Source organism: Belonocnema kinseyi, chromosome 2 (assembly GCF_010883055.1).
Source record: "Belonocnema kinseyi isolate 2016_QV_RU_SX_M_011 chromosome 2, B_treatae_v1, whole genome shotgun sequence".
In the NCBI taxonomy this organism is placed as follows: domain Eukaryota; kingdom Metazoa; phylum Arthropoda; class Insecta; order Hymenoptera; family Cynipidae; genus Belonocnema; species Belonocnema kinseyi.
In genome coordinates this window covers 70,023,865-70,040,355 of record NC_046658.1, presented here as the reverse complement: position 1 = coordinate 70,040,355, position 16,491 = coordinate 70,023,865, and the positions used below count along the sequence as shown (strand labels likewise).

General features: G+C 32.5%; 1 protein-coding gene across 1 annotated transcript in view; it reads right to left on the bottom strand.

Moving 5' to 3' along the window:
• Positions 1-9,101, bottom strand: part of LOC117168323 (guanine nucleotide exchange factor DBS-like) — a 48,134-nt gene extending 39,033 nt beyond the window's left edge. The window contains exon 1 of the mRNA XM_033353899.1: positions 8,651-9,101. Within this exon, the coding sequence (XP_033209790.1) occupies positions 8,651-8,831 (181 nt within the window). The 5' untranslated portion in view covers positions 8,832-9,101. The remainder of the gene's footprint in view (positions 1-8,650) is intronic.
• Between the last annotated feature and the right edge of the window lie 7,390 nt (positions 9,102-16,491).

Here is a 16,491-nt window from a genome sequence, read left to right as displayed (position 1 = left end):
TATATGTGTCTCAATTTTTTCTAGTGTCGAATAGTCTTAGTTATTGGCCGTTGAAAAGCAGTGTACCGGTAGTGGCGTTTTGGCCGTTTAAGGGTTAAGACATCCTTTCGATCTTTTCATGTCATTAAAAAGTCCGCCGAAAGACATATATATGACTAGTTTAGGACTTGTGTGCCAACCGGGTTGTCAAAACAATTGTAACATTGTCTAACTTCTATAAAAAATTACCTAAAACTGTTAAAAGCTATATGAGAATGTCGGGGGAAATTACTTATACAGTGGAACCCTTCTATAGCACCGATTTTGGGGCTGGTGGCGGGTAGGAACTAACTCATTCTAGTCCGTTCCGCTTTTATTTGTTCACGCATGAGTGCTTGCCTGATTGATATCTTCAGACTCTGTGCAGCTCCTGTTACACCTGCTGAAGGATAGGGAAAATTACCCAAATTTTCTACAGTGTGTGTAATGTGATATAGATAATCTTATTCGAACTGCAGATATATACGTTTTATTTCACTTGTGCTGGAGTGTAGACGATGCAATAATTTATCCTAATTATTGCCTAATTAAGTATTATTGACACAATAGTTATTATAGGATCTACCATTTTGGAAAAGTAGAAAAGTTCAAGTTTTGAGACATTCAAATATTTTAAGCATTACATAGAGATGATCGTGCTATAATCCTATATATGGACGATTGATTTGAACCCCTTGTTTAAAGCTTCAAGAACTATACTATATTAAATGTAAAGCGTTAATAGTTGAAAAGCTTCGTCTACAAAACATTAGAAGTTGTATAATTTCGCAAAACAATTTGAAATTTACACCTTTTAAAGTTGAACAATGTTTAATTGTGTGAACACTTCAAGTTAAAGATTCTACAATTCGAGGCATCTTAACGGTAGGATGCTAAAGCACACGACACGACTTGACGGTACTCAACCAAAAATATAAATAATAAAAAGCTAACCGAGAAGTTAGAGCCAGAAAATTCTTGATCGCAGAATTGAGCAAGATGAAGTTAGAAGTTGGCTAAAACTAAAAGGTGCTCGCTCGCTTCATCAAATCATGAAAGATCTATCTCTGGCCATCTACCTATTCTGGCTTTATGCTTTTCTCGCCCGAGATAGCACTTTCATGATTCGATGGAGTGAGCGAGCATCTTTTAGTTTTGGCCAACTCCTAGCTTCATCTTGCTTAATTCTGCGAGCTGAAACTTTCTAGCACTAATTTCTCGGTTAGCTTTTCATTGTTTATATTTTTGGCTAAGTATCATTTAGTCGAACGCATGCGTTGGCATCCTATCGTTAGGACGCCCCGAATTTTATTTCCAATAATTGGAAGCCCTAATTGTTGAAAGTGCATTTCTTATGGTCTCCAAATGAGATATTTTTTTCTCAAAATGAGAATACTTGAAATGTGAAACTGTAACATGAACATAGTTGCATTCTAATTCTCCGCGGTGTATCATTTTTATTGCAATTCAAAACATCACCAATTCCGTGTACTTTAGAGGATCGACGTCTTTTTGTGATGTTTTAGAACCCCCTGAAGTTTTGGCGATGGCGTATGTCCGTCCGTTCGCGCGGCTCGCTTCGCTCGCAACTTTGCGCGCGCCCAGGGCGCGCGACGATTCAGTCTCGCGCTTTGCGCTCGATAATGAGTTACCTCGCGCTTCACGCTTGGATATTTATTCTTTGCATTTGGAATGCTTGAAAAAAACTTTATCAAAAAGATCTCTTTTAGATGGCAGTATTTATATGCGTCTTCATATTATGAATTGTCTACTTAATTAAGGATAGTCAAAGATTAAGTTTCTCAAAGCTCTGTATGCTTTGAGGTACACATTCTCATCGTGACACTCGCGCTGCGTGCTCGATTTGCGACAGACATTTGTGAACAGGTTTTGTTGAATTTTTTTTCGTGACTCGTCATTTTTCCATACATTTTTTTTATTTTATTTTTTTTCAGCGTAATTTTTTACAAATAAAACAAAAAGTACGCGTCCTATCAAAAAGTGATTCTTAACAAAATCGTAGATCTTTTTTGGGATAACAATTTTTGTTAATTCATCTTTTTTCGTATCCTACATAGTTTGTCTACAAAATGAAATTTTTTATTTTTCATTATTTTTTTTATGCAATCAAAATTTGAATTTGCGATTTTTGAAGAAAATCCAAAAATTTGTTATGATAATTTTGTAGGGCTTTTGAAAATAAATGTTTTTCTTTTCTCGACTTTTTTCATATCGTGCGTTTTTTGGCATCAGATTTTGATTTTCGGTTGATTTACCAAATTTTGAAACGGACAGACAGACATACGCCATCGTGAAAACCTGGTTTTTGGATTAAGGGGGTCTCGAAACGTGGAGATCCGTTGAAAAACTGTGATGTCAAATTTCCGACAATTCTAATACTTTGTCAATCATAAATTATGAAAATGTAAAAGGAATGATTCAAATCAGACTTTGGCACTCTTTTTGGTGTCCCAAAACGAAGATGCTTCTGGTTTTATCCATAGAAAATGCTATGCGCAAATCGTTAATTTCAATTTTACGCCAAAAAACGTACACGAGATACGTAAGGAGGACTAAAAGAAGGATTGTAGCTTTTCAAAAGACCTAAAAATTTCCGTTTTACTATTTTTAAATAGATCTCGTCGGTTTGGTTTTTATATGCACCGAAAATACTGTTCAAAAACTGAAACGTATTCACATTTTGAACTACACGACGGGAAATATTAAAAAATTTCTCAAAAAAAGGAATTGTAGTTTTTCAAAAGACCTAAAAATGTTATTTTAACCATTTTTTCATATCATTTAGTGTTTCTGTCTTAACCTTTCGAACAAATTCTATGAAAAAATTCCAATTTTAAACCAAACAACGCGAGACACGGAAAAAATCCAAGGGAGAAAAGTTTTCCAAGTCCGGATCGAGGTATGATACTTGGTATGATATTAAAATGAAATAATAACGGTTTTCATGCAGGATATCATATCATGTTAATAAATTTTTCATATAGAATTATGGAATATAGATTACTTGTAAGTTTTATGGGCTATAATTACGTTTTAACTAAACTTTCAAAATGTATGTTGAAAATCGAGCGCGCGATGTAAATATCGATCGTGATTAGAATGTACGTGTTCTCAAAGCCTAAAGAGCTTTATAACATTTAATATTTACAAATTACACATAGTTACATAGTTGTACATAATTAAGCATAAAGATCCATTGAAAAGCTGGAGTTTAAAAGATATATTTTTTCTAATGTAGGGTAAAGGGGGGCAGCGCCAACCAGTTAACAGTCAATGATTTTGTTAAAGTTAATGAGATGTTGAATTGATCCATTTTTTCTCATTTCAAGTTCTACATTATTTTATATCATATTTCTATAAGTATTAATCACATGGAAAAAACAATAATTTGGTAATTAAATTATTTCTGACAAGCTGTATTTCATCGGCTTTGCCCCACACCTGAAGGCAAAGCCGACTGCAGCTTTTTATGAAAATAAAAACATTTAAAGATCAGAAAATGTGATGGTTTTCTTCTGTGGTATTTTATGTACTGGAAAAATGACCTTTGAAGATATTTAACAAGAAGAATAAGTTATTTTGAATAAAAATAGAGATAGCTGTAATATAGCCTCTTATTCGTTGACATTCTACTAGAAACGGACTGTAAGCAATGATTCTACCGTACCAATAAAAGAAACCTGCATACCGACCGGATTGATAATAATAATATTTAATAGTTTCTTCCATTTAGCCCACAAGATAAGTTGTTGTTCTACATTGCCGATCATTTATCGACGAAACTTGTGACGTCGTGTATCACCTAAGCACTTGTTAATATTATTTTCATCGGGCCTGCCCCCCTGGCAAGGCCTCACTTATTTATAAGATTTAATATATTTTGGACTTGAATTACGTCTGAATAATATGATTAGATTGTCTGATATTATTTTATCTGTCAAGATATCAAGTTTTTATACTGTAAGTATTGTCATTGAAGTTGAAAACTTTATATTTCTGTCAGCGAAACTTCCATTTTTTCGTGGTAAAAACTGTTTTCTGTATAATTTTTCTTTTGCAACGTCAATTTTTAAGATCTTAGTAAGTAACACTATCTCTCTGATAAAATAGATTTATTTGATGCAAACTAGAACTAAAATTGTTAAATAATAGCCATGCTATAAGGAAAATCACCTTTGCCCCACTGGTTGGCGTTGCCCCCCCTTACCCTATGCAAGAATTTTAGTATGCAAAAAACTAGAGCTGAAAATGAAAATTTGAAAACCTTCAAGTTTACAAAATTTTAAACTTTAGGCAACTCAAGTTTAAAAAAGAATGTATAAATTATATAAACTTGTCTCTTTTGAAAATAATTTCAGTTGAATAATTTGAAGATAATTAAAATATGAAAGCTGATTCATTTTTAAATAATTCAAAGTATGAATAGTAAAAAATTCCCAAGGCTAAGAAAAATCAAAGTTAAAGTAATGGTGCTGGAAAGAAATGGAACGTTTTTATTGAAATAATGACGGTTTTTATATTTTAAGCAATTTGAAAAAAGTTTTGAAATTTTCATTTTTTCTTTGAAGTGGGATTAAATTTCAAATACAACTATATCAAATTTTTAATAATAAGAATAATAAAATTCTTTAGAGTTTAATATCACCCTTTTGACCTAAGCTTAAAAAACAAAAGAAAAATCGATTAGAAATTAAATATACCTTCGTAGAGTCCGAAATAATAATCAATATGGAAGTGCTCGATGCAAGGAAGTGACGTCGCGTATTGTGTGTCTGTTAAATATCAATCTGAATGCATTACGCAACCTTTCTGCAGCAGCATTAAGAGTGTTATATCACTACTTTTTACTGAATTACGTTGAGAATTACGTATATTTATTCATTAAAAGTCCATTAACGTAAATTATATATGTACAGAAGACAAATTCGAGGTCCAATATTATAGAATATTGTACAATGCATCTTTCCATTTGAAAGATTTGTAGTGAACAGGAGGATACTTTTTTGACATGACAAACCTGAGTAGTTAATCTGGTACTATTTTTGAATCCGTAGATTTAAATAACTTCGACCATGTATCCGGTACAAAACGGAAATATGTTCTTTGACACGATGTCGTGAACGATGTGCGCTCAAAACGTGCAGGAAGAGACAAAAGTTCAATGCTAAATTTTACAGTGAATAGAGAGTAGGAGAGGATTAGAGAAGTCTTGGGAGATATATGTAACAGAATAGGCTTGGAGATGAAAAGAACTGATGTAATTATTTAATGACCAGGCGATTGAATCACGAATTAAGTGTAGTTTATGTCGTGGGCGTATGAATCGCAAATTGGGTTTACGTAAAAAAGACCTGTGAATATTCAAGGACCGATGTTTTTATTCTATCATAGCTTTACTAAAAGATAAATAAATGATTGAACTAATAGATTTAATATTTGCTTTTAGGAAAAATTTAAATATTTAAAATAAAGTATAGTCGACTTTAAGTTCAGAATCAATAAGTTTTTAGTATGGAATGTTTGAAGAAAGGTCATGAATATTAGGAGAAACTGCAATTCTGCAGAAATGTAAAAGACGAGCTTCGCTCTTAAGGGTCGTTCTCAAAGTTCAGAGCATGAGAAATATGACGTTTAGTCTACAGGGATTTACAGACTAAAGTTTTTTAAAGTTATTAAAACAGAGGGATGAATAAAAAATATAGTTTATTTAGTGAATTTAAAACGCTATAAAAGAAACCATTATTCTTGAAAATATAAAATATATTCGTATAAATTCTGTTTGTGAAATAAGAATAAAATCTTTATAATATTAATTGCAGAATGTTATATTTTGATAAAATTACGAAAGGGAGTTATAATTGCATCAAGATATTTTTACTGTTAAACCCAAGAGAGCTGAGCTTTTTACCTATAATAATGAGAAACAGGTGCTGTTTAATATTGCATGCTGTTAAGATTTGTTTAATTAAACATGTTAGTAACTAACACTATTAGTTTCTCAAAGTAATTTGATGTAGATAACATTTTAATTGTTTCTTTTTAGTATATAAAATGAACCTAGATATTTCCAATAAAGCTTGTAAAAAAAGTAGTTGCATTCATCCAATACCCGATATTTTGAAACTATGCGAAGGGCGTATGGAAATTGAACCAAGAATTCCAATAATCAATTTTGCATCCGTTATGTAAAAATAATTTGAATTCCAAACGAATTAAATCTGTAATTGTGAAAGGAACAAGGATTGAATTTGTCATTCGTATAATAGAATTCGGATCCTTAAGAAAGCAATTGCTCTGCTCTGCTAATCTTAAGTATATATTTATATAAAAATACTTAACAGACATTAAAAAAAAATTTTTTAATCTATGCTGCTTTCTATATTGTAATTTTTTTTCACTGCAAAGCTCTTCTTGCTTTCGATAGTATACATTTCTACAATACATATCAAATATACTTGGTAAGAGTTGGACTTATCAAACTATGAGACAGTATTATCAACTGGTCCGAATAGGGAGCCACCCTCTAGATTTAGAATATGACAAAAGTGAACGCGCAAACTTTCAGAAACTTATACTTGTACAAATAACAGATAACGAAATTTGAAACTTCTGCGTGTGAAATTTTTCATTACATATTTGTGTGTAAAAAGGAGCTTAAAATGTTAATATTCATAGTAAAATGTTTCTTTATTATTAATTCTGTAGTATAAAAAAAGTTTTCTATTAGATGAAGATATGTAGAAAATGTGTATTATCAAAAATAATCTCCTAAAGTAAGCACACTCGGTAAATATTCTTATAAAGAATTTCTTTAGATTTTGTGAAACTAGTTTTAATTTTATATTCAAACCCAATTTTACTTTATTTTATTGCTTTAGATTTAATAAAGAATTAAAATTGTTATATGAAGGGCCGCGGGGTATAAGGGAGTTAGTACAAAAATTCAAATTTCACTGAAAAAAAAATATTTAACTTTAGTGCATTTGTTTTTTTTAAACAGAAAAGTACTTTCAAGTTATTATAGTTACACTGGAAAAAATGACTGGTAAATCGTTAACTCAATTGACTCAATGGAGACTATAGTTAACCTAACTGCTTTTTTATTTTTGGGTAACTAAATTCATATTTAAGTTGCCTACTAAACCATTTAAATTAACAAAAAAGTACAAGGCCTTACAGAACTAATATGAGCACAGAAAAAAACTAATGTTAAATTTTGCTGCTTGTAAAATTTTCCGCTCTTAAAGTTTACATGGTATTTGGCGAAAGTTTATCATACGATGGAATAAAAGCTGTCGTCTGCTACGTCCTTAGGAGCAATAAGAAAACGGCAAAATATGAGTGAATTCGAACTTGACACAACAACTATCTTATGTTTTCGAAAAAAACGAAAAATAGGAATCGAATTAATTTTAAGGTTGTTTAAAAAATAGTTTCATGAATAAAATGTCAGGATGGAAATTCCTATCTCACAACTTGTGAACTATGTTTAAGATTATAGTGAATATGGCGACTTTTCAGCTGGATGTCAAACGATTTATTTTCATGCATACTTCCGTTCTTCGCACTGATATGTCAACTACATAAAAGACAACGGTTTCAATAACTGTTTTCATTCTTACTAGTCTTATCAGTTAAATTTACTAAGAATTTAGTTAAAATAGGATCCTAAAAGAAGTATCTCCGAAAAAAAAAACCGGGTCAAATTACGGCGCGTCCCGAAAAACGCCGAACACAACAAAGAAGAAGGTGCATAACTTTTTTATTTTTCAATCTTTAAAAAGCAAGGAATTACGTTCAAGCTATTAATTAACTCTATCAAAGCACGAAAGGAATATCCTGAAAGAAGCAATTGACTCCGAGAAAACCCCTTGTCAATGGTGCGGCGTTCCCAAAAACGAAAATATTGATACACAAATAGTTGCACGACTTTTTTTATTTTTCAAATAATATAAAAATTAAACACAATAACGTAATTTTGAGCTATTACTTAAAGAAATGAGTGATATAAAAACAATCAGTATAAGTCAAGTCAACGTATTTTCGAAATTTGGCACTGATACCCTTATACTCGGGACCCGTTTCATATAATTTACCATCGGGTAGAACTGCGAAGACTCTTATATAGTTAGGAAAATATGCATTCTTAGTTCTTCACAAAACTTAATTTACCAAACAAAAACACCAGCAAGGAAAATCTCACATTATTTTATAGGGGTATTATTAAAAATGCATAAAAAATAAAATAGATAAAAGAATTGATGAAAGTACAGTTTTTCCACCATTTATTCTTATGAATTCTATATGGTATCATAAACATAAACATCGCGCATATAATTGAAGAAATATAATCATTCTGAATATAGAATGCTTTTAATTAAAAACATCAGTAACAAAAAAAACTAACTTACTGATACTCAACAAAAACATAACTATTCTCTATTCTTGCCTTTCAGTCAAAAATTTAGTCATTCCCAAAATAGCGTCAACAATAAAAAGAATCTTCAGTCTTTTATTACAAACTTTGGATATATAAATTTATTTGAAGTATACTATGTATTATGTAGTATAGAAAAGTAAAGACGTAATAAAAAGCAAAACAGAGGCTTACCACCAACTTCGAGGACTTCAAGATCGAGGTTTCCACTGCGACTTCGACTGAGACTGCTACTAGCATTATAGATGCTGGACCGCTGATGATGAGGGTCCTCCATCGCGCGGGAAGCACTTCGTTTGAACTGCTCCAGGAAACTGTCTATTTGATTTTCAATGCTGGTCGGCGAGCAGGCCATTTTTGCGCGTCTCGAGATGTTTTTTTTTCCTATTGCCTGGTAGTAGGAGTCGAGAGCGGGTCACCCCGACCGATGACCGAATCTTGACTACATATACGCTGAATGGCAAAGCACGGTCGAAATTCGCGAGGGTCACGGGAAACCCGCGTTTTCATTTTCGACACTATCACGCTCATCATTCAATGATCGCATCCGATTGCTGCAATGCATATTTTGTATGGAAAGTTTGGAAGAGCTTTTGAATGTGGAAGCAAAGGGACGACTTGACTGGGCGTCACGACGTCGGCAGGTGCCGTGACAGGGCTTCAAGTCGATCCAAGTGCGCATGGTTCTCCCAAGTCCAATATTGTACATTGCGCAAAAACAGAAAGGGGAACTACAAAGAGACTCTCGCCTAGCTGGATAAAGACCCTTATCCAAGATCTTAATGTTTCCTTCCCATTTATTCCAGTATTTCCAGAAGAGCATGAGGATTCATTCGCGCGCTGGCAAAGAATTTTGAATTGCTTCAATGCTGCAGTGCGTATATGGCATTCTATACATAGAGTCAACTTATGCACCTACTAGTTGCTAGCACTAGAATATGTTCTGCATTTTCTTCCTCTTCCCTTTCTACTACTCCTCCCCCTTCCCCTTCCATTTTTATTTTATTTTTTGCTGCTTTGTTTTTCCGCAGTAGACATCGTTTATCAAGTGTTCTATACTTTAAAGTCACTAAATTGAATGGAAAATATTTTACAAAAAACTAATGCTCAGCATATTAACATATCAAACTAATTGAGCAGCGTAATTATAAAAAATAGTAGTTTATTTGCATTTCATTAATAAAATAATATAAGGCGATAACAAATTAATTGTATGCCAACGTGAATTACTAACTATATGATTGTAAATTAGACCAATCCATTGAATTCTAGAAACTCTAATACAAAAAAATTAAATGTGACAGTAAAATTAGGTGAATGAAACTGAATTCCTAATGATTTGATTTGATTAGCGGTTCATTTATGCCCTCAATAATGCAGCCAATAACGGACAACCAAATTTTACATTCATAACTTCTTAATAGTACAAAACTACATTTTTCACGTTTTTCAGCTTTTTAAATTGAAGGAGTCAGGATTTTGATTAAAACGGGTTTAAAACGCTTAAGAAAGTATTTTTGGCAATTTTTCAAAGTTCGTAGTGGTTAAACTCGGCATGCTAAAGATTTCGAAAAGTGCTTAATGTGAAATTGTCAAAAATTTGACAACTGGTTCTGTTGTTCACCGGACACTCTTTGTGAAATAGGATATATTTAAGTTATTATCAAGGCTCATTAGCAGACAAAATTATATTTTTATGTTATGTACAAATCGCCCTGCACATATTTTTCTCAAGTTTTTTCTTTACCCACTGGTTTGCTAATGAGCCTTGGTAGCTTAATCGTAAATCATTTCACCCGCTGCTATTGTACTCTATGAACAAAAGTGTGACCATTGACCAACCGAAACCTTTGTCAAAGTGCTGACAATTTTACATCAAAGTAAAAGGTTTAGGCTTTATTTTATTTATTTTCAGAAATTTTTGGAGATTTCAATTCCATTCTTCTCAAAATCTGATGTGAACCGCGTACATGTTGCATTCTTATATCCTGACATACCTATCTAGCTTCCTTCACGTCCATGCATTTTTTCATGCAAGCTCTTGTGTTTCTATGGTTTTTATGTCTTTTCGAATTAGGGTCTCATTTACCTGCTTTCTAATCATTTTTACTGTGGCATGCCTCTGGGCACACTACCATTCACTTGACCTTGATACATTTGTTTCGTTAGTCGTTCATCTTTCATCCTCTCAGCTTGCGCAAACCATATTAGCAAATTTCTTTCAAATATGTGAACACAGTGTCTCCTTCAAGCCACACTCTGAGGATTATCCCTATACTCACTTTTGTACATCAATGTTTTGCCGCACGTCATGCGCTGGAATTTCTTACCCTCGTTTATGCGCCTACCTAATTCCTGATCTATCTTTCCGTCACTTGTGAATAAGCTACCATGATGTACGTATTCATCAACTTGTTTTATTCTCTGATCATTTAAGACGTTGTTGCATATTGTTTTCTCACATTTTCCTTCAAACACTATAATATTTTTTTATTTACATTAATTTTAAGGTCCATGTTCTTCATGCTTGTATTCAGTTTTTCTCAACATTCTTTACTAGTCCTCGATTGACTCTGCCATAACAACCTTATCATCTGCGAAAGCTAACCCACGAACCCTTTCTGTCTCTAGATCTACACCTTTTTCGTTGAAGAGGGTAATTCTTAGACACTTCACCACGAATATAATAAATAGCCATGAGGACATAACGCATCCTTGTCTAACACCTTGCACATTATCGAACCAGTCACTCAGTTTCCCATTAACACTTACACTCGCTTTACTACCTGCATATATTGTTTTTATTGCTTGTAGGAGCCATCCATTAACTCCGTACTCTCTCATAGTTTCCCAAAGTTTACTTCTATCCACCTTGCAAAATGCTTTTTCTAGGTCAACAAATGCTCTCAAACTTTTTTCTGTAATCCGTCTTCAGCTAAGTATTTGGTCCATACATGATAATCTTTCTGGTATAAACCTACTCTGGGCTTTCCATATATTTTCTTTTGTTATTTTCATTACTCTATATCAAAAAGTATTTTTGAATATATTTTACTTGTGGTACTTAATAAGCTGAACCCTCTGTAATTATTGCAGTTTCTTTGTCTCCCTTTCCTTTGCATATTGGTACGATAATCGCTTTTTTTCAGTTATATGTAACTTCTTCCATCTCAATACATAAATTTATCAATTCGCACAACCTCTGCGGGGTATGTACAGGCTAGTTGCCTTACCATTTCTTAAGTTCTTAATTATATCGCTAACATAAATGACACTGAATGCTACTTTGAATATTATACTTCATTTGTATTTATTTGCATGAAAAAAACCTTTTAAAAAAATTCATATTTTATATATAATTGGTAAACATGATGAAAAAATTAATAACTATTATAGAAAATTCTCACTCGTCAAAATACCCGTCTTTACGTCCTTGATACACACTTTAATATTTTATTCTACCCTCCTTGAAAACAAGCGTGTGAAGCAGATAAAGGGTATTTGGTGTTCTTGATCATTTTAAATTATAAGTGAAAGGAAGAAATAGCGTACTTAGCAGAAGGCGGACTATGGGGTATAGCACTGTAATTTTTCTGAGGATAAATATAATTTTCACTATCGAACGTAAAGTTTTATGTAGAGGGTTTAAAGTTTCATGTAGCGGGCGTAAAGTTTCATGTCGGCTCGGCGGCGGAGAGCTCATGTGCGAACGTCGCATGGGCTGGAAGAGGCTACATTACGCCTGTTTCACGTGCATGCAATGGCGCGTTTTCAAGGGGGGTCATGCAAAAAAAAAGTTTTTCCATGTAAACCTGCATCCAAAATACAGTTAACTCCTTTAATAGCCCTCCCTTCTATAGCTCTTCCGAGAATCGACGCCTCGCCACAGGTAGGTGTAACAGGAGCTGCGCGGAGTGCGCGGGGTCTGCGGTCATCACTCAGGCGAGCAGTCAGGCGTGAAAAAACAAAAGCGGAGCAGGCTATAATGAGCTAGTTCCCACCACCCTCAGCCCCAAAATCGGCGCTATAGAAGAGTTTCACTGTAATTGTTATCTACAGAATTATTGAGGATTATTAATGAAAATCATATTCATACATATTTTGACAAATATAAAGAAAAACTATGAAGCCCTATAACTATATCGACCTTCATATATAGCAAACAAAACATACACACTTACGCACGAAGTATTTTCCAAATCATTTCGAATTTTACGGAGTTCTCTCCAGTTAATATAATGCAATGCTTTACAAAAACACCCGTATCTCCAAATTAATTTCTACGAATCTTTTAAAGACTTTTATCGATTTATTCCAAAATAATTATTGAAATTCTTTATTTCAAGCTCACTTTATAAACTACGGAACTTTTTTTATAGTTACACCTGAATAATTTTACAGTTTATCTGGAATGTTTTGAAAATCATAGAAAAACTCTGTTCAGTTATCTCTCATATTCGCTGCTCTTGAATTAGTTCCATAATAATCTTTATAAACCTTATTTATTTTGGTGCATTACCCATTCGGGGTAAGCGAACCCAATCAGTGAGGAACAAAGTAATGTAGGGGAGGATATGTATAGATTTTTAGATTGATCTAGAATTCTTGTGTTATTTATTTAAAAACACGTTCGCTCCTAAACGCTGCTCCGATCGAGCCTGCTGATCAATCTCTTTAATGATCAATCCAAGTGAAATTATATGATTCGCTTGAGAAAGTTTTTAGGATATGCCACGATTTAAATACTTGAAAGCCCACACGAAGAGAAATTTCAAGAGATTAATTCACGGAAGCGCGTGAGTTTAGAGCTAAAATTTTTAAGTGGCTAAAAATTTCCTGTTTTTTCCGTACACCGAAACACCAGGGTTAATCGGGTTAATTAGTGAACAGGCTGGGTAATTATGGATCACTTTGGTTTTATTTTTTGCGGCTATAGAAAACTTCTCGAAACTTTACACTAGGCCAATTTGTAGCATCAAATGTGCTGCCAGAAAAAAATCAAACAGTGGCGACTGTAGAATCACGAAGACTATAAATCTGAAAAACTTGGATCGTTTAGAACGAAACATGAATATGAAAATTATTCGAAGGGGCGTAGAACAGTTACTGAGATAAGACTACGCTAACCTTTTAATCGCTAGTTTTTTTCGGTGTCATTGCAAAATATGAGGTATCGTATTTCTCGGGGGAAATTATGGATCAAATTAAGAAAATTAAATTTTAAAAAATTATGATTAATTAATATTTAGCAAGTGAATAATAGGAAAATGTTTTATAGATGGATGCAACCTATATTTATACACTAAAAAATATGTCATTGCTTGAAAATTCAACGATTTTTATATCAAATTTTATATCTGCATACTATAAGTGTGTTTTTTAGGGGTCCTGTCGAAAATTCTCACCTACCTTATAATTCATGGGATGAAATAAGATTTTTTATATTTTTAAATTGTCAAATGTCGACCATAGAACTTTTCTTTTTTACATTTTGGACTGCATACTGTAAGGTTGGCTTTTAGGGGTCCTGACAAAAATTCTGACCTACGCTATCGTTCGTGGGATAAAAAAAGATTTTTTACGTTTTTAAAAATTTTAATATCGACAATCAAACTTGTGTTTAGCCTATCTGAATAATAGGTGGTGTGTAAGGGTGGTTGACCCACTAAAAATTAAAAACTTCGTAAATTTTTTCCGACTAAATGTAATTTTCGGTTCTGCCGAATGATTTAGGTAACAGGAAATTCAGAAAAGAATCATTTAATTTCGTTAATATCATGTTCGTCACTTCAAATATACATCGAATTCCTGTAGATTCTTGTAGTTGTACTGTTTCGTATACATTCTTGTAAAAAAAATAAAACAACAATAAAATACAAAGAAAGTACCAACTTCTTTCAAATAATGTAAAAAATGGTACTTTCCTGTAGTTTTGGTTGTAATTTATTGTATTTATTTGTAGATTTCTATAGAATTTCAAAAAAAATTTTCAATCTTTACAAAAAATGTTTGCGGATACAATTATTATCTTATATAAAAAATATTCAAAATGTGCTCACTTTTTGAATTTTTACCCAAAATGGCTGGCTAACGAACATGACCTTCATTTTAAGATACTAAAATAGTGTACCAAAGAACAATCCAATCTGTCAATTCTTTCGAAAGTTATCGTGCTAACAAATTTTAAAAAATACCATCCACGAACAGATAGACAGACACATTAGTAAAAACCTGTTTTTCGGATTCAGGGGCTCTCAAAACGTGGACATTTGAACAAAACTGTGTGTGTGGGGTGGGGGGTTAAATTTTACACAAATCTAATTCCTTCTCTGATAAGAATGTAAAAAACAATTTTTATCCATAATTATCCTATCAGAAGTGTACATATGGATCAAAATAACATTATTAATAACTTCATAGTATATTTTCAGAAGACTCTTTAGAATAGTTATATATGGAACAAACAAAATTGAGTACTTTTTCTGATTTTTGGCGAAGTCGTCATCTGAAAAATTCGCGAATTTTGATATTTATCATCCCGATAGACGGCACTTGCAAAAAACCATGTCAAGTAAATGAGTTTGAAATGAGCAATATTTATATTTTATTTATTAAAGTACAGGAATAGGGTAACATAACTGGATAAATTCCCAGTAATTTGAGCCCAAGAGAAGTTTTTAGTTGAGATGAAGCGTTAAAATTCTTACATTTACAAAATTTTAGAAAAATTTACAAGAGACTTTGATAATTAATCATTAAATTTGCTATAAAATTCCCTGTTGACCATAGGGCCTAGGACGTTGGACATTTTTTATTTGTAGTATTGTAGTCTACGGGATAGTTACTACCTGAAAGCCAAAGGAATCCTGTTCTAAATAAAGTAAAAACGTCCAAAGAGTCTGTAGCTGTTTATAAGTCACCATCCTTGTTACTCCTAGCACTTCGGAAATTTTATGTTTTCTATGAAAATTACTATCCGAGAACCAAAGAAATAATTTTCTAAATGAAAAAATCAATTTCAAAGAAGATATAGCCATTGAAAGGCCACCATTGGAAAAATTGTTTTTTCACCAGACTCCAAACTTTGAAGTTTGTAAAAAAATTCCTTTTTGTTCTTAGGATTTCGAAAATTTGGTATTTTCCATGAAAGTTACTATCTGAGAACCAAAGAAGTTCCGTTCTAAATAAAGAAAAAAAATTCAAAGAAGCTGTAGCTTTTTATTTTAGGGGTGTTAAAAGTAAGTATAAGTTTGAACGAAGTAGAAGCCTTCTTTTAGTTCTAATGGCAGGTAAACAATTGAGTAGTGAATAGTAAATTAAAATGAATTATAATAATTTCAAGAGGATTTAATTAGATTGAACTCAATACAAGTTAATTTCAAGATACTTCATGTGAATGGAGAAATTAAACTTTTTAAAATGTGTTATCACCCTAAATATTCTAAATAAACGCCAAATTAATGTTTAAAATTATTTATGAAATCCCATAGCAAAAAGATAAAAGGTCCCGGTTAATCAATAAATAAAAATCAATCAGTTATAACTCATTTACAGTTTTTAATCATATTTAATCATTTTGTTCAAATCTTCCGGCCTTCTAAAGTAGTCCTCATATAAAAATACTCTGGTTCTATTCACTTTGTATTCAAATGTCCTAAAATCCTTGACAGGAAACCTCCTTTCTACAGGAGTAACACTTCTTAGTTTAATATTAATAATCCTCTTAAAAAACGGAAAATAACCGACGAGAACAGCCTTATTTACATTTGTCGCTTTGTCGAAATATACTCTTAAGACACTAAATTTACAAACCAAGCTTGAAAACAGAAATATAAATCCTGTAACTCCGACGAATCCAACCATCTCTACTGGTTTTTTTGCTATGAAATATTCACCGAACGACAATGGAAATGTAATGTCCCCATTTAAGTATCTTCGAACAAATTTGATCATAACCACTGTACCGCAGATTAAACACAAATTTTGAAAGTGAAAAAGTGGTTCTATCCAAAAAG